General features: G+C 39.4%; 1 protein-coding gene across 25 annotated transcripts in view; it reads left to right on the plus strand.

The window, feature by feature from the left end:
• The window catches only part of LOC122554240 (receptor-type tyrosine-protein phosphatase F-like), a 465,745-nt gene that overhangs the window by 324,917 nt on the left and 115,660 nt on the right, over positions 1-25,168 (plus strand). For 16 of the 25 annotated variants that reach the window (XM_043698932.1, XM_043698931.1, XM_043698941.1 and 13 more), the window contains 7 exons: positions 988-1,014; positions 4,616-4,733; positions 5,533-6,111; positions 7,243-7,340; positions 19,894-20,147; positions 21,937-22,027; positions 23,126-23,335. In XM_043698932.1, coding sequence (XP_043554867.1) covers positions 988-1,014; positions 4,616-4,733; positions 5,533-6,111; positions 7,243-7,340; positions 19,894-20,147; positions 21,937-22,027; positions 23,126-23,335 — 1,377 coding nt within the window. The remainder of the gene's footprint in view (positions 1-987; positions 1,015-4,615; positions 4,734-5,532; positions 6,112-7,242; positions 7,341-19,893; positions 20,148-21,936; positions 22,028-23,125; positions 23,336-25,168) is intronic. The other 9 variants (XM_043698937.1, XM_043698944.1, XM_043698939.1 and 6 more) reach the window with 1 other exon arrangement.

Here is a 25,168-nt window from a genome sequence, read left to right on the forward strand (position 1 = left end):
ACTTCAAAAATACTTATTCACCACTACTTCTGCTTCTTTACCAGCCACACATCTGAATTACTTTCTGCAGTTGATTACTTAAATCTCCATTATGCATCGCATATTAAATTTGCCTTCTTATTGCTAAGAACAGCAGGAAATCGATGTTGAACATCACGGTGATCACTGGATTGCCTTATTTATAAATGTACCTGATATGATTCATCCTGGTGCAAAGCTTTAGTTAAGGTCTGTCTAAATTTGATGCCCTGCAGCAATTATTTATTCATAAACTGAGTCAAAATCTTATTGCATTTTGTGTAACAATAAGCATTTTCCTTGTATTGACTAAAATTCCATTGTGCTTGAGATGACCAGTTGGTTATTGTCTCCTGTATTTATAACTATATATGTTGCAATTTCAAGAATAATTTTAGTCATTATGAAATTAATGAATAATAACATATAATGCATAACAAGTGCATATCATTAAAAGAAATGTTTAAATTAGCAGAAAAAAATTGAAGGTGGCTGTGACATTGTGATTGTATGCTCTTCTAGATATGGGTTGATGGGGAGATTTAACAGTATATCATTTGTGGGTCTGTTTGTGTGTAAAACTTCCAGATTTTTTATCTGTACCATGTCATTGAATTGGCATTAGATGACTTGAAGTATGAGACATGAAATAATTGTTACATGGCAGCCAAAAGCTGCGTCCTATAAAAAGTAACTGTTAAACAACGTGTAAGCAGCAGGTATTAACGAGAGCAAATCCCAAAGACTACTGCTGTGAATGCAGATGGCTGAACCTTCTAGTTTGTGCAAATAAGTAATAAACTATACTAATCGCTGTGCAATGTAGTCTGAAAGTTGCTATTTTAAAATATGTTTCTTGTTATTTTCTCTGTTCATAGTTAGCATGTATCCTTACTAATCTAGTCCAGATTGCCTTTCCTCTAAACCCTCTTTCTAATTGTCTTTATTTTCCCCAAACCCATCGTTCAGTGGGAGTCTGAGGACACCCAGGAATATGTGAGTAACAAACATGTGCAAATCTGGGCATGGGCTTTCTATCAAGTAATCAGGGGGATGTCAAAGATGAATGTAACAGAGATAAATAGCGAAGAAATGTGTAGGATCTTTGAAGAATTTAAGAATTCTGTGTAAAGTATAATATTAATGTCTTTATTAGAGTCACTGCATGAAGGGAAGTCGGTAGTAGTAGTAGTAGCAGTACATTCATTAACCTTGGTGTAAGAATTGTTTTCTGGGCTGAAAGTGAACAGCATTAGAGATCGAAGTCTTGGCAGAATACAGATTTTATTAGATTATTCAATAAATTAATTCACGACTATGTGTGATAAACAAATTTGCTTTTTTCAGTGCTAACTGATTTACCCAGTTTTGAAAAATATATAATATTCAAAACTCACGAGATCATGCAGTTTGCTGAGATCTATATTTACTATCGCATAAAAGAATCAGAAAGGTGGTGGTGAAGTCTCCTATTAATGGTTAATCTATCTTTGGAATTAAATATGCTTGCCAAGCTCAGTAAGTGCTATTATTTACAACACAATCCCACAAGGAGAGAATTGCTGAGATGTGATTCAAAGGGTTTCAATCATCCTAACACTAATAGTGCTTCTGACCCACAAAATAGAATTTTCGTACACCACACACTTCACCTAAATTGTGAAATTGCATGTCTTAGCAGAGCCCCTAAATGAATAAAAACGGAAGCAACTGCAGATGCTGTAAGTCAGAAACAAAATCAGAAGTTGATGGAAAAGCTGGGCAGGGCTGGTAGCATCTGTGTAGAGAAATCAGAGGTAACGTTTCAGGTCTGGTGACCTTTCCTTAGAACTCATGAGTTCTGAGGAAAGGTCACCGGATCTGAAATGTTATCTCTGATTTCTCTTCACTGCTGCTATCAGACCTGCTGAGCTTTTCCAACAACTTCTGTTTTTGATGCCCCTCTTAATGAAAAAGGCTCAACGTATTCACTGCCCTGATTATGGAAGTTCAGTATGTGAATATTGGAACATATAATGGAGAACTCAATAATAGTATCATTCTTGTTCTGTTTAGTGAATTGTAAAACTATTAATTGGCATAATTTGTACACATGTAACTTTTCCATGACCTTTCACTCTAATGTTAGAGAAATTTTATGTAAATTATGATCAAAGTAGTCTTGATTTAGGCCTTTATTATGAAATCCAGGCCAAATCACATGCTAGATTCCCAGTAAATTTTAAACTGGTTGTTTTCAACTAATATTTGTTCAGTGTCTTCTGATTGATAGCAGTGGCAATAAGTATGTTATGCTAAGAAAATCTGTTTAGAATTTAAATGTAAAACTATGTGGACAAGCTAAAAAGAAAAGATGAAATAGTATTCAATTGTTGAGTCTTTTGTGGAAATTAAGAAAATGGAAAACATGCAGCATATAGTTTTGTTGACCACTTCTCTTTGACATCCCTGCATTACCATTTTGCACTGAGATTTCTGTGCTTTCTCTGAACTAACCCAGTTGCATGAGAAATAATCTTGCTCGAAGAATCTAATGGACATTCTATTTGTAGATGTGTTGCAATGATGCTGGCACAATCTGTGCTTTTTGTTTGCTGTGTTGCGTGTGATGTGTTGCTTGTTGAGATTTGCTTCCTGGTTTTGAACTGGTTTTGTATAAATCCAGTAGGGCTGGATCACAGAACTGGGCAGTTCTCCAGAAGGTATAGGCAACAAACCTTGATAAAGATCAGCCTGTCTTGTTTTTAACATACACTGAAAGATTTGTGATAATAAACTGGAAAGGATCAGTGAGAGCGAACAAAGCCCACAGTCAACTGTATTTGCAGTGCAGGAAGCAAGCAAATCTCTTTATAAATGTAAATTTCTGATTCTTTGCCTGAGGATACTTTTTGAGAGCATGCTTTCCACCAAATAGACTGACAGTCCTTTATCAATTCTTTTTATTTGTATTATAGACTGTAAATTTCAAGATGGCAAATTTCTAAGAGCTAGATCTAATTTATCAGTAATGCCCAAATTGAAATTTCCCTCACTGTACTCTTGTTGACGGTCTTGCTATAATCCTTTTCACAAAGTCACAGAAGTGTTATGGGACAGAAGGGGCCGATTCGGCATATCGTGCCTGCACCAACTTGTTAAAAGAGCATCATTACCTAGTGCTAACCTCTTGCTTTCCGCCCTACTTGTGCACATTATTTGGATCCAAATAATCATCCATTGCCCTGTTGAATGCCTCTTTTGTTCCAAGTTTTTGGGACATTGCTGCCCCTTTAATGCTGACCCTATTGGCACTTTTACACTTCATACTGTTTATAAAGAGCCACTAACAGTCTACACCTGCTGGGATGTCAGCATGAATACTTAATAATCCACCAACTCTGCTGACTATGCCAGGGTCATGAAGTAAATTAGACGTAAGAGGGAAATTCAGCCAAACTTGTTTAGTTAGTAATTTCCACCATAGCTACTAAAAGTAGTGGGATTGTTGTAGAATAGACACACAAGTCAGTATGTTTAGTTGAATGGTATATTTAGTGAAATGGTGTGGCCAGGTATAGAGCAATTTTCCACCCCAAGTTATATATTGCTTTCCAAACAGAATATTGCTTGACACAGATTTTAAAACAGCAGAGCTTCAATTCCTAATTTGGAAAAGGGCAAGAAAGCAATCTGGTTATACAGTTTAATGTTCAGATGACCAATTTGGTAAAATTAAAAATCATTTTAGCATACACCCAGTCCATGGATGGAAATATCAACCTGTGTGAGTAGGCTCTATCATAGGGAAAATCAAGGGTTGCATTATTTTCAAATGAACAAAGAGTATCTCTATCCGTTCAAAAACGAACAGCTTTTAATGATGACCTGGACCAGTCAGAGCCTTATACAGTTGACAGTAAGAGATTAGATAAAGTTGGGAATATGTACAGCTGTGTGCATGTGTGGAAATGGTGGTTAGCAGTGCATTGGTGTTGCTTTTTGATTTCTAAAATATATTGCCTGAGTTAATCTTAGTTGATTTAATGCATTATTCCCTTTTTATGTTATTAATTTTTGTGATATTTCTGTGCTTTGTTGAGTTCAGCATTTTAGTTCAAACAAGGACTGATGGAAGATGTGGTCACTTCACCTGGATTACACACCAAAAGAATTTAATTAGCTAGGATGGAAATTTAATTGCAATCATTGATGCTAAGTGCATTGCTAAATTGTTTCTAATTATTTTCAACTTTGATGTGCACTTTTATTCCTTTAAATTAATTAATACAATCTCAGTCTGAGTTCCTTTAAAAGCATTCTGATTTTTCTCACCACTGATAATGAAATATTTAAATCCATGCTAATTATTAATCAATTGCAAAATGTATTTATGAAAATCATGAACTATTTATGTATCATGCTATTGTACTAAATTGTTGAAACCTTCATATATCTCATTAACTCTTCCATGTTGGTTCATGTTTTCCCCCTTGCCCTGTGCCAGTCAGACCTCTTTTGTATAACCCATTGGATCCTAATTGTTTGTTATGCAGGTGTTCTGTATGGATAGATGAACATTAAATAAACTATTTGCTTTTCATACATTTAACAATAGGAAGCCATTATTGGGGGACTGATGCCTGAAACAACATATTCCATTACTGTGGCAGCATATACGACCAGGGGGGATGGAGCCCGTAGCAAACCCAGGCTGGTTACTACTTCAGGATCTGGTAAGTGGGGAGATCATCTTACATTAACCGTAGCCTCAGATGAGTTCTTCTGGCAAAAAAAAATCGAGAGAAGTTTTTAATGCAACTTGGTATTGACACTGCACTCCCATTCCTCACTACACCAATGCCACATTACTTATAAATAGATTACACTTCCAACATTAGCATAAAATAGAAAATGGCAACATGTTAAGAGCAAATGAAATAATACACGTGCAGAATGAAAATGTACCATATGCTTTTCTGTGGGTATAATGTTGAAAGTTGTTAATACAATGCTTTATTAAAAGAGGACTTGTTAAATTGAGGCAAGATCCCATCAGTATGTGCTTCACCTTTCAAAAAGAACCATAAGATAACTGGAGTCCTGCCAGGATATCAAGGTCTGTAGGCCTTGTAGGATTCTTTGCATAGGTGAAGTAGGTGGTTACTGTCACCTGTAATGATGGTGTGTCGTTATATAGACCTGGTAATATTGCACTGATGACGAAATTAGCAAGATCGGAGAAAAAGTTTAATTGGAAAATTATTGTTATTGTTTTATGGAGCACATCTTTATTAATTTCTTCAAATAGATTAGAAAAAGAAAGACTCAGTGTCAATGAACTCAGTATTTATAAATATCATGAGCCAAATGCTAAACAACTAACAGTGTTTTGGAAGTATTGACTTGGATTTGTTTCTGATTCATTGTCTTTGCAATGTGTAATTATTTTAGAACTAATGCCTACAAGAGTGAGTAATGGAGATGTACTCATGAGTTAACCAATATTCAGCTTAACTTTGCTTTATTCTTCAGTTCCAGGTATGCCTGCAATGGTTATCAGTGTCACTAAAATGAACACTGCCCTCATTCAGTGGCAGCCACCACAACAAATGGTGGATGATCTGCTAGGTTTCCGATTACAGTATAGTCGGACTGATGAAGATAAGCCAAACATTATTGAACTTAGTAAGAATGATAACCATTACACAGTAATGAACTTACACAAAGGGGCCACATACATCTTCCGGTTGAGTGCCAAAAACAAAGCAGGATTTGGTGAGGAGACTGTGAAAAAAATCGTAACACCAGAAGATGTGCCAAATGGGTTCCCCCAAAACCTACATGTTGTGGGACTTACAACATCCACCACTGAGCTTTCATGGGACCCACCAGTTATGGCGGAGAGGAATGGGAAAGTGATCCTCTACACAGTGTTGTTCCGTGATATCAACAGCCAAAAGGATCTCACCAATACTACTAACGAAACTCAGATAACACTGAGCAGTCTAAAACCAGACACTACTTATGACATTCGAGTGAGAGCTCACACTTCCAAAGGGCATGGTCCATACAGTCCTAGTATTCAGTCCCGTACCATGCCAGTTGACCAAGGTAAGGAATTTTGTCAAATCAAAACCTTGCGTGAATGATGGTTGGCAATGAACCCAAAATTCCAAAAACATTTCTCCATTACTGAAATGAAATACCTGCTCAGTTGCTGTGAGCTAGCAGTGTCCTACATCATTGGTTTTGATAATTTACAGACCGATGCAACAAAGGCAAACATTCACTTGTACAAAAAACCTGAAAGGCCCAAAGATTATTCCCTCTAAAATTGCTACCTTTTGGGCAGACCTGGACATATCTGGTTTATACCACCTTCCGAAGAGCATTCTTACTGTCATCCCTACCACATCTCCAATTGTCAAAATAGTTCTTATATTCGTTGGAATGTCTTGAAATTACTTGGGCTGCAAAGTGTGTGATTGTTATTGCCCTCATTCTTAATCTCTTTTCAACCACTGGAAGTTTGGATTTAATGAGTTTCTTTAAGACTTTATTCCTGATCAATTATGCCAATTTATGGATTTCACTGATGGTTTGTCTTTATTGCATGATACGTTTGTGCAGCACCTTTTTTTATTTAAATTTTTTATAGATTACTATTGCATTACACTGGAGACTGATTTTGTTTTGTGTAGTAATGAGGAATTACTTAGCTCATGTATTCTCCAGAATGCTAGAGTTGCAGTCACAGCCATACTATTGAGGAAATCCCAAGAGCATTACCAGAACTTGAGGTAAAAAGCTTAATCTTCCCCTTCCAAAAAGAGAAATGGTGTAGAAAGTGGCAAAAGGAGAAGAAAATCAAGCAGATTGGTGTCAAGGAAGTGTTCGTTGCCTTCCTGCCACTACATAAATGATGTTTTGGAAACAAATACCAAAGCTTCACAGCAGGTATTCTTGTGGTGCAGTGGTAGGGTCCCTACAAAGTTTAGGAAGCCCGGGTTCAGACCCTACTTGTTCCAGAGGTATGTAACATCCCTGGAAAATATCTCGAACCTGCACCAAAGAATGAATAATTAAACCTCTCTGACTGTACAGCTAAGAAGCACTTGAAAATCATGCTGGTAATGTAGTATTGGTCCCAAATGGGTTGCTACAGGTTTCATGTTCTATAAAATCTATCCTCATTTAGATGCACATATGTACAGGAACTGATACTTTTGATCTTTTCCACAGTGTTTGCGAAGAACTTTCGGGTCAAGGCAGTGATGCAGACATCAGTGTTATTGAGCTGGGAAGTACCAGAAACATACAAGCCAGGCGTCTCTTTTAAGGTTGGTATGACAATAAACAGTAGGTGCAGGAGTAGGCCATTCTGCCCTTCAAGCCAGCACCACCATTCATTATGATCATGGCTGATCATCCTCAATCAGTATCCTGTTCCTGCCTTATCCCCATAACCCTTGATTCCACTAACCTTAAGAGCTCTATCCAACTCTTTCTTGAAAGTATCCAGAGACTTGGCCTCCACAGCCTTCTGTGGCAGAGCATTCCATACACCCACCACTCTCTGGGTGAAGAAGTTTCTCCTCAACTCTGTTCTAAATGGCCTACCCCTTATTTTTAAACAGACCAGAAGTAAGGTCAAAGCAGTGCTATTTATAAAGAAGTATAAGTAATACACAGTATTTTGTCACCTATATTTCTAAGTGTTCTAAATAAGTTTCCTTCTTTCACTCACTCCTACTACATCATAGTGTTCTCTGTCATTCTGCAGGTAGAGGGAGCTTGTTAACCCTGGAAATTTGGTCAGAGACCCCCAGGGGCATTTGTGTCTGGTGGCACAAGACATGCCTAGGGTAGTTCATCAGAGAGAGGCAGGCAGAGTGATGGCAGCCCTGCATGACCCTTTCTGGAGAGTCCTGAGTGGAGATTTTGTGAATGTTGCATATAGTTCCTGTTGCAGCTGAATCTCTCATCACATTGCCTTGTGTGAGAAAAGGCACCTATTTCGCATACCAAGTTCTCCATCTCCTTGCGCCAAGCCTTCAGCCCTGAGGACTAGTAGCTGGGGTGATGAGATGCAGATATGCCAGCTCTCCAGCAGACCCAGAGGGTGTTGGAACCGGCTCTCCTTGGCACCTGTTAACCTGTCAGTGGAAGCAATACTCTCCTCCTCAAATGTTAAGGAGCTGATTTCTGAGAGGGCTGGTCATTTCTCCGTAATGCTGGTGAATATGCTGCATTACCTGCAAGACAAAAGAAAGAGAAGGCATTGCAGCCAGGTGTTAGAAGTGATATCTAATTAATGAGACTGATAGCACGGTTACTATGAGAACTGCACTGTAGTCAAAACAGGTACTTATTCAGTTGGTGGCACGTGGATGTCTTGACATCCCTGTAGAAGAAGTCCCAGTAGTCTGCGAGAGCCAAGATTCTTTCTCTATATGGGATGAAGAGCCAGATATCTGACACCTCTTCTCCTATACAAGCTGTCTCTGCGTAGTTATGATTTGACTCCTCCTGTTATGAGTGAAAGGGAAGATTAAATGAAATGTAAGTGGGTTTTTAGTCCTGATGTAAGTGGAGTATAGTGATGAGGTGTCACGCAGCAATAAGGAGGCATCACAGACAACATTCATATTGTGGGAAGTAGTGGAGAAGGTGAGAACCACTGGAGGATGATGTTGCAGGCAATAGTGAGAGTTGCAGTGCTTGAGCCTTATTGGCAGATGGTTCTGCTGTCACAATTCCTCTGCTGGTCCTCCGAGTAGAGGGCATTACACTACAACGTCCAACAAGACCTCCAGGTCCCTATTGGGGAATTGTGGTATCATCTTCTCCTTCTCCAACATGTTCAGATTCCGACCGTCAATGAGCAAGATAGCTTCATAATGCCAGTGCTCGTCCAGGTGCACAGATGCCATTTAAAGTTGGTCCAGTCCCAAAGGATGGAAATCCTTCCAAAGGTATTCAGTGCAACTCAGACTTAGTCAAAGAAAAGTAAGATTGAGTCCATATAGTCAGAATTAATGAGTAGGCAACAAGTTGGCAGATGGACTATAGTTTGGGCAAGTGTGAGGTTATTCACTTGATTGTAAGAGTGGAAAAGTAGAATACATTTCAAAAGGCATGAAACTTGTCAGTGTAGATGTTCTGAGACAGCTGAGCGTACTTGTACAAGGAACACAAAGTTTGCACGCAGATATGGCAAACAATTAGAAAGCACACTTCATGTTGGCCCAGACTGCAATGGGATTGGAGTTTAGTAATTAGGAAGTCTTGCTACACCATATAGGCTGAGAATATTCCCACTGCATTGATGAGACCATTCCTGGAGTATTGTGCACAGTGTTTGATTCCATAATTGTAGGAGGACATACTTGAATTGTTGGTCGGCTCAGTAGATTGTTTCTAAGAGTGGGAGGGTTGACCTTTGAAGACAGAATAAGTAAATTTGGCCTGTATTCTCCTGAGATAGAAGATTGAGAGATGATCTAATTGAAGTATGTAAAATTCTTAAGGGATTTGTCAACATAGACAAAGAGAGATTGTTTCACCTGACTGAGGAATCTTAAAACACTGGGGCATTGTGCCAGGATATGAGTCCAATTACTTAGGACTGAGATGAAGAGAAATTTCTTCATTCAAAGAGTTGTGAATCTTATGTTGTCTACAGCAGAGGATTGTGAATTTCATCTATTTAAGATTGAGATAGACATATTTTTGGTCTGCCAAAATTGTTGGTCACAAATTTGCGACAGTGCAGAAAGAAGCCATTCAGCATATCATGTCTGCATTGGCTTTCCATGTATTTTAACTTGGTGCCAATCTTCCTCTTCCTTGCAAAGCTCAACATTGTTTCTATTTAAATAATGATTGGATTATCATCGAATAATCACGCCTTCTTGAATTCCGCAGTTGAACTGCCTCCACCATATTTCCATACCCTATTTACTTGCTGTGTTTGAAACTTTTTCCTCCTCTCATGTTTACTTTGTTTGCAAAACATTTTAAAACTACCATTTGATTCTCGATCCATTTACAAGTGTAACAGTTTCTCCCTATCTGCTCTGACCAGACTGTTGATGATTTTGAAAACTTCTGTCAACTGTTCTTTTAGTCATCTTTCCAAGGAAAACAGTCCCAACTTATCCAATCTTTCTTCATAGCTGAAGTGACTTGTTGCTGAGCCTACTCTTGTAAACTCTTATGTACTTTCTCTAATGCATTCCTTCCTATAGTCAGGCACCCAGAACTATACAACATACCACAGCTAAGGTCAGTATCTTATAAGCGTTCATGCTCAGAGAATAGGTTTATTGTATTGTAATAATGCTAACATATATAGATTATATTTTTTAAGCAACTGAGTGGAAGGTTTGCACTATAATACTAAGTGGAACTTTCACCTCCAAGTGACACGTGATATCATTGCTCATTCACTGTCTGGGTCAAAATCCCAGAATGTAGCTCACCACTACCTTCTTCACAGCAATTGGGCAGGGTAACAAATTCAGACTTTGCTAATAATACTCACATCCCATAAACAAGTTTTTTTTCTTAAAAAAGTTAAATAGAAATAACTGGAACATCTTGTTTAAAAGGTCTAGCAAAGATGTTTTGATCATTATTTGTACATGATGAAACTGAGAGGTTTTTGTAAAATGGTACCTGTAATTATGTTTGTTATAACCTATAACACAAACCAAGTTCTGACATGGTTGAATATTAAGGATTTGTAACTGCAGTAGGATATCCCACCTGTCAAAGACTATTTGTGACTTGTGAATGGAACTAAAATACTTGAACTAATGAAAAGTTACTTGCCTTATAATGCATGCTGCTGGGATTAGTGTACAACACTTTTTAGGTTTGAATTTTCCAAAGCTGACATTCCTGGCAGATGCAGTTTGAAACACAAACAGCTCAGCAATCGCATACTTCAATTTCATTTTTGGTTGGTCTCCTTTTCTGAGTTTCTCTAGAGACAGATTTTTAAATGCTTATCTCTATGACATGGCAATAATAATAAGAAAGTGGATTTTGGTAAATAAAGGCTTACCTTTCCCAGGATCTCAGCATGACACTATATTAATATCCTGAGGTTGGTGCTCTTACTGTCGATCTAAATGAGAACTATCCCTGGTATTTCATGACAAACAATGACAGTACAGCATTTAATTAATCTGGATTTACTGATCTTGAGCTTAGTCACAAGTAAGTAAAATATTACATTTCAGCAGTATACGTTTTAATGTTTCTTTATCTGTAAAATCTTACTTTAAAGTTAAACTTATATGTGGGCCCTTGTATGGTATGTTTCTTTTACAAATAACAGTGTTATACTGAGTGATCAGACCAGATTAAATGTGATTGATTGTGTACATGATATCTCTGAAGCAATAAAATTATTGAATCATCTTTCAAGTGTGTTTATTTTTAAATTTCTTTATTTCACTGCAGCTAATGTTGCAAATTCCTCCTGACTTGTGCAGATTTCAAAGATCCTCTTGCACACATTAACAATAACAATACTGCCATTTATCCATTAAGGTTGTGAAATATTCCAACAGCAATAACATTTTTAAAATGACTAAAGCCAAAGGAGTGAAATGCTTTATCAAAAAGGTAAATTTGAACAAGTGTCTTAAAGAAGGAGGCAAAATGGTGTTTAGGAAAGGAATTCACAGCTTCCACTGCTGAAAACATGGCTACCAATGTAGGAATAAAGAAACTTATAAATGCATGGGTCCAGAATTGAAGGCATCCAGAATACATAATTAGTTGTAGAGCTGTAAATGGTTACAGAGATTGGGGGTGTGATGCAATGGAGGGCTTTGAAAACTAGGATGAGAATTATCCTCAGCCCTCCTCCTACCTATGTCATTGGTGCCAATGTGGACCACGACTTCGGGCTGCTCCCCCTCCCCCTTAAGGACCCGGAAAACACGATCAGAGACATCACGTACCCTTGCACCTGGGAGGCAACATACCAAACGTGAGTCTCTCTCGCCCCCACAAAACCGCCTATCTGTGCCCCGAACTATCGAATCCCCAATTACTAGTGCTCTGCTCTTCTCCACCCTTCCCTTCTGAGCAACGGGGATAGGCTCCGTGCCAGAGGCCTGAGCCCCATTACTTACCCCTGGTAAGTCGTTCCCCCACAAGTATCCAAAACGGTATACTTGTTCTTGAGGGGAACGGTCGCAAGGGGTCTCTGCACTGGCTGCTTCCTCCCAGTCCCCCTCACTGTCACCCATCGGTCTGCAATCTTTGGAGTTACTACTTCCCTAATGCTCCGATTTATGACCCACTCTGCCTCCCGAATGATCCTAAGTTCATCCAACTCCAGCTCCAGTTCCCTCACACGGTCTTGGAGGAGCTGGAGATGGGTGCACTTCCTGCAAGTGTAATCAGCAGGGACGTCCATGGCATCCCTCACCTCAAACATGTTGCAAGAGGAACATTGCACTGCCTTCACTGCCATCCCTCTAAAAGTAACCTTTTTAAAAAAAAAAACTGGGTCTAAAGAATAGAACAAGCAAAATGCAGCACTTACCTACTTACCACAACGGGTTTTATTATTAGGTTAGAGGAGGAGGGAGGGTGGGAGGCACTACCTCTGTAGTGCCTCGGGTTCTTCTCCTGCGCGCTTTTATAGGGAAAAAACCTATCTGGCTGCCCCTCTGGTCTTCGTCACTTCCCCCTGCTGCTCCCGCTTTTTCTGTGAAAAGAAAAAAAAAACACCGCTGCCCACTGCCGGTAAGTAATTTTAAAACAAACTGTCTCACCTTAGCTGTAGCCTTCCGGGTTCCTTTACACTCTGCTGCTGCTTGCACTCAAAATGACCGTTGGCGTCGAAGGGTGAGTATTTATACTCACTGCTTTCCTTCCCGGCTGCCCCTCTGGTCTTCGTCACTTCCCCCTGCTGCTCCCGCTCTTTCTGTGAAGAGAAAAAAAAAACACCGCTGCCCACTACCGGTAAGTAATTTTAAAACAAACTGTCTTACCTTAGCTGTAGCCTTCCGGGTTCCTTTACACTCTGCTGCTGCTCGCACTCAAAATGCAGCCTTCAGACCTAACAGTCTCTCCAACACCATTTCCTGCCTAATATAAATTCCCTTCTGTTCAGGTCCTTCAGCCACTACTACATCAGGGAGATTGCTCGTATCTTCCCCAGTGAAGACAGATCTAAAGTTCCAGTTCAACTCTTCTGCCATTTCTTTGATCCCCGTAATAAATTCACCTGTTTCTGTCTTCAAGGGCCCAATTTTAGTCTTAGTATGGTATTCTGACAGAAAGATTTGCTTCACTCGATGACATCTGAAATAAAGTTTTCCTTTTCTCAAACATCCCATGATTTGCTCTTTTAAAGTATTGGATTCATTTCCTCCTTTCACGCCCATTCAAAGTTCATATTGAGATTTCATCTTCTTTTTGTTTTATTATCAAGACGAGATTAAAATATGCTATTTCAAAGGATTTGTGTAGTATATAAAAATACATTTGGAATCAGACACATGATTCTTCAGTTGACTGACTTCCTAAATGTAAATAGTCTTATGTTCACTAAACTTATAGTCGTAAATTTGTCGTCGTAAAATTTGTCGTCACACAAAAATGTGGACCTACAAATCTGTTGTCAGATTACGATGGTTTATTTCTGGAAAGTAAATTATGGAACCATGTTTGATCACTTCGTTAGATTATTGTCAAGTGAGTTCCAAAACCCAACTGTTGTAGAATTGTAGTATGATCTGCATAGGTGAAAAATATGAGCTAACTCAGTGTTTCAAGAAACTTGATAAATGCCCTATCTAATTTTGACAATAAGAATTTGTCATTTCTGAAGTTTGGAAGTATCATATTTAATCTGTACCCTCAGACCTAAGCTAATCTGGTGTCATTAGGGCTACATGGAAACCAAAACGATACACCAGGATAAACTGGAGGAGAGTGTTGAGTCCAGTGACCCATCTTCAGAACTGATAGTAATTAGGACAAGGTGGTATTTATGCTAATGACAGGAGATTGAGGGAAAGGATTGATCAGATAGGTGGACACTGAACCCTGAGAGAGAGAGACAAAGTTAGACAGACAAAGAGATGATAGATAGTAAGCCAGGTAAAAAGAAAAGCTGATATAGGGGACAATGAATAGGTGAAAATGGGTTTTCTAAAAGCAGTCCATTGCCATGACCGACCCTGGGGTACAGGCCATACCAAAAATAATATAAAAAATAATTTTGTATGTTGAGTTTCTTGTAGCCCTTCTTGCCTGAGTTGAAATGTATTATTTGAATTTTTTGGCACACTTTTTGCCTACTTTAAAATTTAATGCTCATTTGCTAATATTTCATTTGCTTTTTACATTTAATATTATCCAAGTAATATTGTAAAAGTTTTCTACTCAATTAGAATGTTACACTGTTACCACCTAATCGATAAGCAGTTGGTATTATTATGGATTAATAGGGTTTTGATCGATCCAGACTGGTGATTTAATTTGGACAACTTAACTCAATAAGTAAGCAGTTGAAGGATCTAAATAAACTTCTGAAATCCCTGTCTCCTCCACAGTGGGGAGACAAAACACAGACTGGGTGACTACTTTGCAGAACATTTATGTTCTATCTGTAAATTTGGCCCCAAGCTTCCAGTTACCTGCCACTTCAACATAGTGGTGCGCTGTCTGCCAAAATTTTTGTCTTGGGCCTACTGTAATGTTCCATTGAGGTTCAGTGCATGCTGAAAGAACAGCATTCATCTTCTGCGTGGGGACCCTGCGGCCTTCAGTTATTGAAGTTCAATAACTTGGGCTGTAGACAGGGCTTTAAATTAAATAGGGGGAGAGAGGACTCAGTTATAAGGGAAATTATAAAACCCAAAGTAAAAGAGGAGGTAAGATTGCAGAACTGAGGAGAGGTTATTAAAATCTCCAGAACAGACACAAATAGGACAGAGTGAATGGAAAGGGTTAGCAATCAAACTTCAAGCACACTGGGCAAATGAATGAGCATGAGAAGAGGGACAGTTAATACAGGACTGAAGATGTTATATCTGAATGCATGCAATATGAAGAATATGGTAAATGAGCTTGTGGCGCATATCAAAATGGCAGGAATGATGTAGTGGGCATCACGGAGATGTGGCTTCAAGGGGATCAGGATTGGGAGTTGAATATTCAAGGATAAACATCCTATCGAAAAGATAGGCAGGTGGGCAGAGGGAGTGGGTTGCCTTATTAGAAAGAAATGAAATTAAATCAATAGTGAGAAACGAAATAGGGTCACATGGTGTAGAATTGAGGAACTGCAAAGATTTAAAAAAATATTGTTGAAGTTATGTACAGGCCTCTGAAAAGTAGTCAGGAGCTGGGGCACAAGATACACCAGGAGATAGAAAAGAATAACAATGATCATGGGGGATTTCAATATGCAGGTGGACTGGGAGAGTCAGGTTGGTGGTGGACTGTAAAAAAACGAATTTGTAGAATGTCTATGAGATGGCTTTTTGGAGTAGCTGGAGGTGGAGCCCACTAGGGAGCAGGCGATATTGGATTTAGTTTTGAGCAATGAGGCAGACTTGATAAGGGAGTTTAAATTGAAGGAACCTTCAAGAGGCAGTGATCATAATATGATTGAATTTACTGTGCAATTTGAGAGGTAGAATTTAGAATCAGAGATATCAGTATTACAGCTGAATAAAGGCAACTACAGAGGCATGAGGGAGGAGCTGGTTGGAATTGACTGGGAGAGAAGCCTCGCAGGAAAGACAGTGAAAATGCAATGGTAGGACTTTCTGGGAGTAATTTAGGAGACACGGCAGAGATACATCCCTTGGGAGGATGAGGCGATCATGGTTGATTAGGAAAGTCAGGGATAGGATAAAAGCAAATGAGAAAGCATATAATATGGCAAAGGGCGATGGGAAACCAGAGGATTGGGAAGCTTACAAAGACCAACAGAGGGCAACAAAAAAAGAAATGAGGAGGGAGAGATTAAATATGAGGGTAAGCTACCCAGTAATACAAAGGAAAGCTGTAAGAGTTTCTTTCGATATATAAAGGGCAAAAGAGAGGCAAAACTGGACATTGAGCCACTGAAAAATGATGCTAGAGAGATAGAGTGGGGAACAAGACATGAGTAATATCCCAAAAACTCAAGAGAGTGAGGAGGCAGAGCTGAGTATGGTGGCCATCACCAAAGAGAAGGTGCTAAGAAACTGAATGGCCTGAAGGTGGATAAAGCACCTGGACCAGATGGACTACACCCTAGAGTTCTGAGGGAGGTAGCTGAAAAGATAGTGGAGGTTTAGTGGTGATCGTTCAGGAATCGCTAGAATCAGGATGGGTCCCAGAGGACTGGAAAATTGCTAACATGATACCCCTGTTTAAAAGGTGAGTAAGGCAAAAGGCAGAAAATTACAGACCAATAACCCATCCTCGGTTGATCTTGGAATCCGTTGTGAAGGATGAGATTTCTGAATACTTGGAAGTATATGGTAAAATAAGGCAAAGTTAACATGGTTAATCAAGGCGAGATCATGCCTGACAAATCTGCTAGAATTCTTTGAGGAAGTAACAAGCAGGTTAGACCAAGGAGATGCAATGGATGTTATCTACCTGGACTTCAAGGAGGCTTTTGACAAGGTGCTGCACAGGAGGTTACTGAGTATGATAAGGGCCCATAGTGTCAGAGGCAAGGTGCTAGCAGGGATAATAGCTTGGTTGTCTGGCAGAAAGCAGAGAGTGCGGTTAAGAGTCCTCCTCAGGATGGAAGCAGGTGTTGGGACCACAAGGCTCAGTGTTGGGACCACAATTTTTCACTTTATACATTAACAATCTAGCTGAAGGAACTGAGGGCATTCTGGCCTTAAGGAGGCAGGGAGACTGCAGAAGGATTTGGACAGGTTTGGAGAGTGGGCAAAGAAATGGCAGATGGAGTACAACGTGGGAAAGTGTGAGGTCATGCACTTTGGTAGGAAGATTACAGGCATGGACTATTTTCTAAATGGGGAGAAAATTCAGAAGTCTGAAATGCAAAGAGACTTGGGAGTTCCAGACCAGGATTCTCTCAAGGTAAACCTTGCAGGTTGAATGAGATGTTAGCAAGGCAAATGTAATGATGGCATTTATTTTGAGAGGACTTGAATATAAAAACAGGGATGTACTTCTGAGGCTCTACAAGGCTCTGGTCTGACCACGTTTGGAGTATTGTGCTCAGTTTTGTGTCCCATATCTCAGGAAGGATGTAATGGCCCTGGAACATGTTCAAAGGAGGTTCACTATAATGGTCCCTGGAATGAAAAGCTTAACTTACAAGAAACTTTTGAGGACTTTGGGACTATACTTGATGGAATGTAGGTGGATGAGGGGGGGATCTGATTGAAACATACAGAATACTGAATGGCCTTGTCAGAGTAGATGTTGGGAAGATGTTTCCATTGGTAGGAGAGATTAGGACTGGAGGGCTTGGCCTTAGATCAAAGGAAAGACCTTTTAGAACGGAGATAAGCAGAAACCTTTTCAGCCAGAGAGTGGTGAATCTACGGAATTCATTGCTACGGAAGACTGTGGAGGCCAGGTCATTGAGTATATTTAAGACTGAAATAGATAGGTTCTTAAGTATCAAGAGTTAGGGGGAGAAAATGGGAGAATGAGGATGAGAAACTTATTCACCATGATTGAATGGCAGAGCAGACTCGATGGGCTGAATGGCATAATTTCTGCTCCTATGTCTTACGGTCTTGTGGTCTAATTTAGAGTCTAACCACCTCCTTCCATGTCCTTTACCCGTCCCCATACCCTGAACCCTGTCATAACATGGACTGCTTTCAGCACAGCCAACCCATTTTCACCGACTCGTTGTCCCAATTTTCAGCTTTTCTCCTTCCCTGACTTAGTATCTACCATCTCACTGTCTGTCTAACTTTCTTTTTTTCTCTCTGGGATCCATCTCATTCTATCTGATAACTCCTTTCCCCAACCTCCTGTCATCAGCATAAATACCACTTTTTCCGAGCTACTAACAGTTCTAAAGAAGGATAACTTATAGGTTATATAAAGGTTAACTCTGCCTTTTGCTGCAGATGTTGACAGATCTGTTGAATTTCTCCACAATTTCTGCTTTTGTTTTAAACTTTCAACATCTGCAGTTCTTCATGTTATTCTGAAATCTCCAAAGTTAATTTTTGGTTGACACCTTTAGCCATTAAAATAAAGTGCTGAAGATACTCAGCATCTGTGGAGAGAGAAACAAAGTTGATGTTTTGAGTACAATGACTCTTGAAACTGATGATGGCTGAAAAATAACTGCTTTCATGCAGGGTAGATTGCACATGTGGAAGAGGTGGTGAGGGTGCCCTGAGCAAAAGGACATAGGGAATTCAAATAGTAGTAAAGGAAAGATTTAGCTTCAAAATATGTGTTAATGATAGATGTGAATAATAGAAGCTAGGTCGTGCTCTGAAATTATTTAAATTGTTGTTGAGTCTTAATAGCTATCAAGTCCTTCAACAGAAAAGTGAGGTATAGTTCCTCCAGCTTGGGCTTCATTGGAATGCTGCACAGACCTCATAAGGAAATGTTTGTATGGGAGCAAGATGGTGCATTGAAATGACAAATAACTGGAAGGAGTCCAAAGTTCTAGCCATTAGTTGCTTAATTTGGATAACGAATGACATGTTTTTCCCCATTTAATAGTTCTTCCACTTGTTCTACAGTTTTGAAGGACTCCTTAAATTTGTTTTTTCTCACAGAAAAACTTTTCATTAAAGAAACATTGTTTAAAGTGCTACAGAGAATTGAAGGATTCTTGGGTTTTATTGCTTTGAAAGGAACACCAGGAAATTATTTTAACGATCACAATCTAATGAAATCTAGTTGTTTGTTCTTGTGTTTAGTTCTATTCATTGACACTGTTATAGCCAAAGATATGGGAGATATCATTTTTATTTGTTCTTCAATCAAAGAGGGGAACTGTATCAGGATTATATTAATTTTATTCAGCTTAATAAATGTAATTTTTACTCATTTGAAGCTACTTTCCAGATTACTTCACACCTTAGATTATATTTCAGTACATAACTTTGCCTTTGAAAAGAAGTCTTTATGCGAGACTCAAATAAGTGTCTGGAAATTATTCAAATTGTAATAGCATCTTTATGCATATGAATGCATGGCAACGGAAATGTAGTTACAAATATGATTTGTATTCTTACATTCTTAAAAATGTCGAACAGCTGCCATCCAAAATAAACCAAAATTAATGCAAATTAAAGGCCTTGATTTGAACTTCAGATAAGTTTTCAGCAGGTGAGTGACAAGTTGACTTGGAAACTCCCTCACCACTTTAGAAATCAGGACCAAATTATTTTAACTCCTGGGTCTCGCTTAAATAATGACACTCAAGTTCCTCCCTGAAATGGACAGAAAATCACCTGGCCGACAGGCCATCCATTAATACATGGTGAGTAACAGGCAAAGGACAGGTTGAGCAATGAGATGTTTGATTATTCAGGAATCTTTGTTTGAAAAAGGTGATCTAACATTTTAACTGCTGTAGTTGCCTGGAAAGAAAAATTGTTGGTGAAACTTCTAAGCTCTGCAAGCAGTTTATTAACTTGTATTTTCTTTCTGTTGTAACTGAATACTTTGATTTAATTGTGAAACTGCCATGAAGTAATTATAGATAGTAACAAATTGCTGTCAAATTGTTCTACAACCTGGTGATCTTCCATTAACAAACTGGAGCTTACTATAGTGCCTCTTTTTATAGCACAATTGATGTTGATCATCTGCTTTGAAAGGAAGCAAACAAAAATGAAGTTAAATATAAACTTTTTAAAAATTTATTATGAGTGCCTTTTCTTATCCCTATCTCAGATCCTGTACAATGGCCAAAGCATAGAGGTTGATGGACAATCCATGCGAAAACTTATTACAAAGCTTCAGCCTGACACCGAATACTCCTTTGTGTTAACAAACCGTGGAAATAGTGCTGGTGGACTACAGCAGGTGGTATCGATCCGAACTGCTCCTAACCTGCTGCGCACAAAACCAGTTGTGTACAGCAAAAATATCCAGGATGGCAAATTGCCAATAAATCTGCCAAAGGTGCAGACCACATCCATTGTCAAGTAAGTTGTGACCTAATTTAAGAATGAAATCACTGGATTTGTGAAATTTATATTAATATGCTAACCCATTTCTGTAGGTTTGTTTTTGTAAACTATGCGGAAAGTCTGTGAGATGGTGCAAATGATTATATCGTCACATAAACTTTGCTTGTTCTAATGACTGTGTCTGGGTCGGTGGGGATGGTTATAAATTTAGAAAAGACCACTTCAAACAAAATGTCACATGATTGTACATGTACATTACATGATGTCACTGTCTCATCTGCATTAAGAACTAGAGTTAAATATTTTAAACTGGAGAACTTTGTTGCCGATAAAACTTGAAATCATATTGGGATTTTAATTGCAGCATGCCTTATTAAAACAGAGACGAAAGCTGCATTCAGACATGCGAAATTTTGGACAGGAACCTGAAATATCTCCCACAAAGGCCGGTATCCCGTCACCGAATTACCCTTTATTTACACATGCACAGTACATGACACAGAACCAGCCAGATCATAGCTGGCTTCTAGAGTGAACAGATCCACTGACACTCCTGTTTGTTTTTTTTTTCTTTTTTCCCCAGCACCCATGTTGTGTGTGTGCAGGTGTGAGACACAGTGAAAGACACAAGGTGTACGAATCTTTATTCAGTTTCCACCACCAGGAAGAAAGGAAACACCCAAGTGGCCAGTGACAAGCAGTGCCCTTCACATCAATGGGCAATGCTGCGTGATCAAACATTGAAGGGGAGGGCAGGGATTAATTCAAAATAGAATTGGATGGGGAAATAATACACTCCACTCCCTGCAGCGCCCACCTCTCCCTGAACAACTCCAGGATGTGGGTGGACACCGCATGCTCCTTTTCCAGAGACACCCGGGCTCTAACCTTGTGGGTGGCACGGTGTCACAGTGGCTAGCACTGCTGCCTCACAGCGCCAGAGACCCAGATTCAATTCTTGCCTCAGGCAACTGTCTGTGTGGAGTTTGCACATTCTCCCAGTGTCTGCATGGGTTTCCTCCAGGTGCTCCGGTTTCCTCCCACAGTCCAAAAAAAATGTGCAGGTGAGGTGAATTGGCCATGCTAAATTGCCCTAGTGTTAGGTGAAGGGGTAAATGCAGAGGAATGGGTCTGGGTGGGTTGCTCTTCGGAGGGTCAGTGTGGACTTGTTGGGCTGAAGGGCCTGTTTCCACACTGTAAGTAATCTAAATCTAATCTAAATTTAATGGAACTGCGAAAGAGGGGACACTCCTGTTTGTTTATTTTTTTTTCACAAGGTGCACAAATCTTTATTCAGTTTCCACCACCAGGAAGAAAGGAAACACCCAAGTGGCCAGTGACAAGCAGTGCCCTTGACATCAAAGGGCAATGCTGTGTGATCAAACAGTGAAGGGGAGAGCAGGAATTAAATCAAAATAGAGTTGAGGGGGAAATAATGCACTCCACACCCCGCGGTGCCCACCACTCCCTGAACAACTCCAGGGTGTTGGTGGACACCACATGATCCTTCTCCAGAGACACCCGGGCTCTAACGTAACCGCGGAAGAGGGGGCACTCCTGTTTATCTCTGTCAGCCAGGATTCCCTGATTGGACCAGGTTAAAAGCCTCAGTCAGTGAAATCCTACTGAATGAGGTCCACCTGATTAACCTTGTTCCAATCACTACAGGAATGTTACAGGACCTTTTTCTCTTCCTGCACAGTTCCTGCCAGATGTTGCAGGTTAAAACCAGCTCTCATATTGTTCAGAAAATGTGACTATCCTTTTCCGCCTTTCCATCTAATCTATAGAATCTCTCTTTTAGGTGGTATTTTATTGTAGTGGTACCATTTGATAGAACCCAACGTGCTGTTACAGACAAATTGCAAAATCCTGAGGAGATGGACCTTGATGATGTAAGACTTTATAATCAGAATGATACCATGTATATTTAATGAAAGTTTTATGTTGCGTGTTCTGGAAATTTATTGTCATCAGTTTACATTTACAATGAGAGTTGATAAATGTGTAGAAAGCTATCTGTTTGGATAGCAAGTGGGCCAGTGCTTCATTTTATTCTTTTCTCCCCTCAACCTCAATCAAAAATTGAATGGCAATTTAGTAAATTAAATGCAGGGGCTGTTTCTCCTGAGAAAATGAGGGAAGCAATATCTAAATTGCAGCTGTACACAGGTATATATTCTTGTTCCCTTATCAATTTTTACATAAAAGTATCTAATCTATTGATCTGAATGGAAGAAAATGCACCCAGCAATGCTCATCCGTTAGCTATCAGTTCAAATTTAGAAGCGTTTCACTCACTCACTTGTATATCAGCCCTATTCTGGAACAAATTAAATCCCCAGCAGTGATTAGTACATGAGAGAAACCCTTGTATTGTTTTGATCTTCTTAAAGCTTTATGCAGTTTAATGTTCGAGAAAAAAATTCTTTTGTGTTCTTCATACAAAAGTTGAGAAGAATTTTGCAAATTTTATTCAGTTCATGATTAGTTCATATAAAACTAAAATTATGAATCAGTGTTAAATATTATGGAATATAAAGAGCCACAGTAAAGAATATCCTAGGCCCTGTTTGACAATGGAGATCTCTTTCTGAAACCATTGTATTAAAATGTACAGCTGAACCATTCTTCCATTCCATTTCCATTCTTACAGCTTTTTTTCTCTCCCTACTACTGCTATTGGCCATGGTTTCAGCAAGGTGATCTTCTAAGTTTCTGCAGTGTCTGACATATAATTGAAGAATATTAACTTCCAATCCAGCACTTTTGTCTCCCTGTTTTTGTCGTGAAACATTTGATCTCTGGCACTTACACAGACCATTTGGCTGAGAATGGGAATTGTGTGGTCTTTTATTGGTTTAATTTTGGCAGGATGAACAGGTTATGCACTCCTACGTGTATCACAGTAGTGCAGAATCTGTGCTTTGTTAGTCAAATCATCTAAATAAAAAATTGAAATGTTACTAAAATACATGTATGTATATGTTTAGCTGTTTGAAGGGATAAACCACCATCATAATATTCGGCAACGACGTCAGTCTGAGAAACCAAAGCCATATATTGCTGCCCAGCTGCAGAAACTACCAGACACATTCACACTTGGAGATGAACAGACCTATGGAGGGTTTTACAATAAACCACTATCTCCCAACCACAGTTACCTGTGCTTTGTTTTGGCAGCATTAGAGGAGAAGGATACAGTAAGTATACATATAGTATTTTGGAATTTTTAGAACATTGTCATTTTCTTGAATACTTGGCTAAAATTTCCATGCTTAAGATAAACCTCTGCCTTAACTGTGTTTTTTTAATTGAAGGGATAAAGTCACTACATGGAATCCCATTGTTAGAAAATAAGAATATAAGAAACATAAGTATACCGTATGGTATATCATCGCTGCCCTCCATTCAACATAGCTGATCTTCCACTTCCCAGCACACTTTCCATAATACTTGATTCAATGATAGATCAAAACTTAGTCTATCTCAGCCTCCATTATATGCAATAATGGGGCACCCACAACTTCTTAGGGGAGCTAATTCCAAAGTTTCACAGTAATTTGAGTCAAGAAATGTCCTCCCATCTCAGTCCTACATGATCATACTCTTATGCCAAAGCCATATTACAATTCCCCAGTTAAGAGAAAGCAATTTCATAGTGTCTCTCCTGTTACATTCTTGTAACTTTTAAATGTTCTGCAATTTACATATGAAAGAACTGAAACCAATATGTTCATTCTAAAAGATGAGAGACTTAACAAACAATCCAGGTCTTTTTCAATACATAACTTCAATTACATCACACAGCAAAAATGCATCACAGCAAAATTCTGTGGCTTACGATCTCCACAACCACCTGATGAAGGAGCAGTGCTACGAAAGCTAGTGCTTCCAAATAAACCTGATGGACTATAACCTGGTGTTATGTGACTTTTAACTTTGTACACCCCAGTTCAACACTGGCATCTCTAAATCATGACTGTCCAAATATGACTGAGTGGTTCAAGAAGGCAGCTCATCATCATCACCATAATCTCAAAGGCAGTTAGCAATGGACAATAAATGTTGCTTAACCATGATATCCATGAATGAACAAAAAGATGTCATCGAGTCATAGAGATGTACAGCATGGAAACAGACCCTTCGGTCCAACCAGTTCATGCCGGCCAGATGTCCCAATCCAATCTAGTCCCATCTGCCAGCACCCAGCCCATATCCCTCCAAACCCTTCCTATTCACATATCCATCCAAATGCCTCTTAAATGTTGCAATTGTACCAGCCTCCACCACTTCCTTTGGCAGGTCATTCCGTACCTGTACTGCCCTGTGCATAAAAAGGTTGCCCCTTAGGTCTCTCTCATATCTTTCCCCTCTCACCCTAAACCTGTGCCCTCTAGTTCTGGACTCCCCCAGCTCAGGGAAAAGACTTTGCCTATTTATCCTATCCATGCCCCTCATAATTTTGTAAATCTCTATAAGGTCACCCCTCAGCCTCCAACGCTCCAGGGAAAACAACCCCAGCCTGTTCAGTCTCTCCCTATAGCTCAACTTTCAAGGAGCTATGAACCTACACTCCAAGGTCTCTTTGTTCAGCAACACTCCCTAGGACCTTTCTGTTAAGTATATAAGTCCTGCTAAGATTTGCTTTCCCAAAATCCAGCACCTCGCATTTATCTGAATAAAACTCCATCTGCCACTTCTCAGCCCATTGGCCCAACTGGTCCAGATCCTGTTGTAATCTGGGGTAACCCTCTTCGCTGTCCACTACACCTCCAATTTTGGTGTCATCTGCAAACCTACTATCTGTACCTCTTATGCTAGCATCCAAATCATTTCTGTAAATGACAAAAAGTAGAGGGCCCAGCACCAATCCTTGTGGCACTCCACTGGTCACAGGCCTCCAGTCTGAAAAACAACCCTCCACTACCACCCTCTGTGTTCTACCTTTGAGCCAGTTTTATATCCAAATGGCTAGTTCTCCCTGTATTCCATGAGATCTAACCTTGCTAACCAGTCTCCCATGGGGAACCTTG

The sequence above is a fragment of the Chiloscyllium plagiosum genome, chromosome 11 (assembly GCF_004010195.1).
Source record: "Chiloscyllium plagiosum isolate BGI_BamShark_2017 chromosome 11, ASM401019v2, whole genome shotgun sequence".
NCBI lineage: Eukaryota > Metazoa > Chordata > Chondrichthyes > Orectolobiformes > Hemiscylliidae > Chiloscyllium > Chiloscyllium plagiosum.